The sequence below is a fragment of the Cebus imitator genome, unplaced genomic scaffold (assembly GCF_001604975.1).
Source record: "Cebus imitator isolate Cc_AM_T3 unplaced genomic scaffold, Cebus_imitator-1.0 Scaffold163, whole genome shotgun sequence".
Lineage (NCBI taxonomy): Eukaryota > Metazoa > Chordata > Mammalia > Primates > Cebidae > Cebus > Cebus imitator.
The window spans coordinates 10,757-13,614 of record NW_016107478.1 but is presented as its reverse complement, the minus strand read 5'-3'; the positions used below and the strand labels follow the sequence as shown (position 1 = coordinate 13,614).

The 2,858-nt window shown below is 47.8% G+C and overlaps 1 protein-coding gene across 1 annotated transcript in view; it reads right to left on the bottom strand.

Annotated features, from left to right (window-relative positions):
• Positions 1-2,858, bottom strand: part of MROH7 (maestro heat like repeat family member 7) — a 41,499-nt gene that overhangs the window by 31,858 nt on the left and 6,783 nt on the right. Inside the window, exons 6-7 of the mRNA XM_017543968.2 lie at positions 2,403-2,507; positions 2,057-2,192 (exon numbers count right to left, since the gene is read on the bottom strand). Of these exons, the coding sequence (XP_017399457.2) occupies positions 2,057-2,192; positions 2,403-2,507 (241 nt within the window). The remainder of the gene's footprint in view (positions 1-2,056; positions 2,193-2,402; positions 2,508-2,858) is intronic.

The window sequence follows — 2,858 nt, the reverse complement described above, 5'->3', positions numbered from 1 at the left end:
AAAAAAAAAAAAAAAAAAAAAAAAAAAAAAAAAAAAAAAAAAAAAAAAAAAAAAAAAAAATGCAAAATCTAAGAGGTTTGACCTAGGATTGCCGAATAAAATACAGTATACCCAGTTAAATTTGAATTCCAGATAAACAGATCATTTTTTGTGAAAGTATGTCTTAAATATACTAAAAATTATCCATTGTTTATCTGAAATTCAAATTTAACTGGGTATCCTGTATTTTTTATTTGCTAAATCTGGCAACTCTAATTGAGTCTATACTAGTCCTACTCATTTTTCTTTCTTTCTATCTTTTTTAAATGAGCAGCCTCAGCGGGCTGCGGTGATGTATGCCTCTAATCGCACTGCTTTGGGAGGTCGAGGCAGGCGGATCGCTCGAGACCAGAAGTTCAAGACCAGCCTGGGCAATATGGCGACACCCCACCTCTACCAAAACTACAAAAAAAAATTTAGCCAGGCATGATAGCATGTGCCTATAGTCCTAGCTACTCAGGAGGCTGAGGTGGGAGGATTGCTTGAGCCTGAGAGATTGAGGCTGAGGCTGCAGTGAGCCGAGATTATGCCACTGAACTCTAACCTGGGCAACAGAACAAGACTGTGTCTCAAAAAAAAAAAAGAAAAAAAAGAGCAGCCTCCCAAGCCAGAATAGGCTCACAGAAACTCCTATTCCTATCCCTAAAGCTGGTTATTAACATGGCTTACACCACCTTCACCTGTCACTCCAGAGACATGAGTGGCTCCTGGCCAGCAGGGCAAATCTCCCAGGGACCAAATCTTTGTCCCAAATGCTAGAGATCAAGAAGAGTGAGGATACCAGATAAATCCCAAAAACCTGAAGGGATAGGAGAAGGAGAACTGTACGGCAAGTCCCTGTAATGTGTGGCGCTGAGCTAGTCTCTTTACATGTGCTCTTACAGAAGATCTTACTTAATCTTTCAAAAAGCATGAACTCAGGCTAGGCGCAGTGGCTCACTCCTGTAAGCCTAGTACTTTGGGAGGCTGAGGCAGATGAGTCACTTGAGGTCAGGAGTTCGAGTCCATCCTGGCCAACATGGTGAAACCCTCTCTCTACTAAAAATACAAAAATTAGCCAGGTGTGGTGACGTGCGCCTGTAATCCCAGCTATTTGGGAGGCTGAGGCAGGAGAACCACTTGAACCCAGGAGATGGAGATTGCAGTGAGCCAAGATTGTGCACTGCACTCCAGCCTGGGCAGCAGAGCCAGACTCCGTCAAAAAAAAAAAAAAAAAAAAGCATGGATTATATCTGAGTGTACCCTTTTTACAGATGAGGAAATCTAGGTCTACATAAAGTGCTTGCCTGAGGTCACATCACTAACAAGGGATAGGACCAGGTCTTATGTGCAGGTCACTCTACCTCCAGAACCAGGAGAGTTTAAACTACATGCCAAGGTCCCCTGGTTTAGGGCAGAGCTAGGACTATGGAGAAAGGAAGGAGACAAGCGACAGCTGATACTGCAGCTCTAGGTACGTGCCTCCAGGACACCTGTGCAGCCCATACCACATCACTAAGGGCTCCCTGAAGCTGAATCGAGGAAAGTTCTCCCAACTACAAGCTTAAGCTACTCTGATTCAAAGATAGAAGCTGTTCTTTATTCAGTAAGTATTCACTGAGCACCCACCATGTGCCAGGCCCAGCGATAGCTCTTGGGAATGCAGGGGTGACCTAGATGCAGCCCTGCCCTTCCCTCTAGTGGGGAAGACAGACAGGAAAACAAGCTGTTAGGGGAATTAGCCCTAGGTGTACATAGTATTAAGGGAATATGAAAATGATAGTCACAAATCAAGCTTGGAAGGATAAGAAAAAGCAAGATTGCTTAAATCAAAATAGTTTGGTTTGTAGCATTTGTCCCCTGGTTCTGTGGGGTCTTGGGCTGCACACCAGTTTCCACAGTCCCCGCCTGACCTTGTGCTGGTTTCCCCCATCCGCCACCAGTGCCTTAGTGTCAAGGTTCCGTCTGATTCTTTATTGAATCCAGACCGAGCAGCAGCTCAGAAGCCTCCCTTCAGCAGCACTCCAATAGGGCTTACGTTTCTGGAGATCCAGGATGGTGTAGAGGGTGACGATGCCATCCAGAGCCTCCCGGCCGATCTCCTCATCAGGATCCCCGACGCGAAGGATGAGTCTCCCCAGCAGAAGTCCCAGTGCCGGGAACCCCAAGGGCACCTGTTTGTATTGCAGTCTTAGGGACTGAGTGTCGTAGGTTCAATAACGCTGTACATTAAATGGTGAACACAGGTGGATAGTCTGGCCCAGATTACAGAGCCCTCTGGAGATGGCAAGAGCCACCTGGGAATCCCTGAACAGAGGCACAGGCTCCTTCAGAAGTGGGAAGATTTTCCCTAAGAGCGTCCACCCCTCCCACGGGCCACTCACAAAGAAAGGCAGAGTTAGAAGCACGTGATTCAACACAGAGACGTTGCTGTTCACAGCCCGTGCTCGCTCATGGGCCTTCCCGGAGTTCATCCAGGGCCCCAGCGGCTGTGGGGTCAAAAGCAAGATTCAGAACTACAGGGTGGATGCCAGCCCCTGCTGCTGGGTGGACAGGTCAGCCTTCACCCATCAGCAGGAAGCTTCTAGAGGGGGCATGAAGGTCACCACAGCCTTCCTCCTCTTCTTGGGGTTTAGGGAGAGATGGAGTTCAGAATGGGACTGACAGACTATAGGGAGGAAGGAAGTCAATGAGGAGAGAGATGAAAGTTGAAGAGTCAGGCCGGGCGCAGTGGCTCACGCCTGTAATCCCAGCACTTTGGGAGGCCGAGGCGGGTGGATCACAAGGTCAAGAGATCGAGACCATCCTGGTCAACACGGTGAAACCCCGTCTCTACTAAA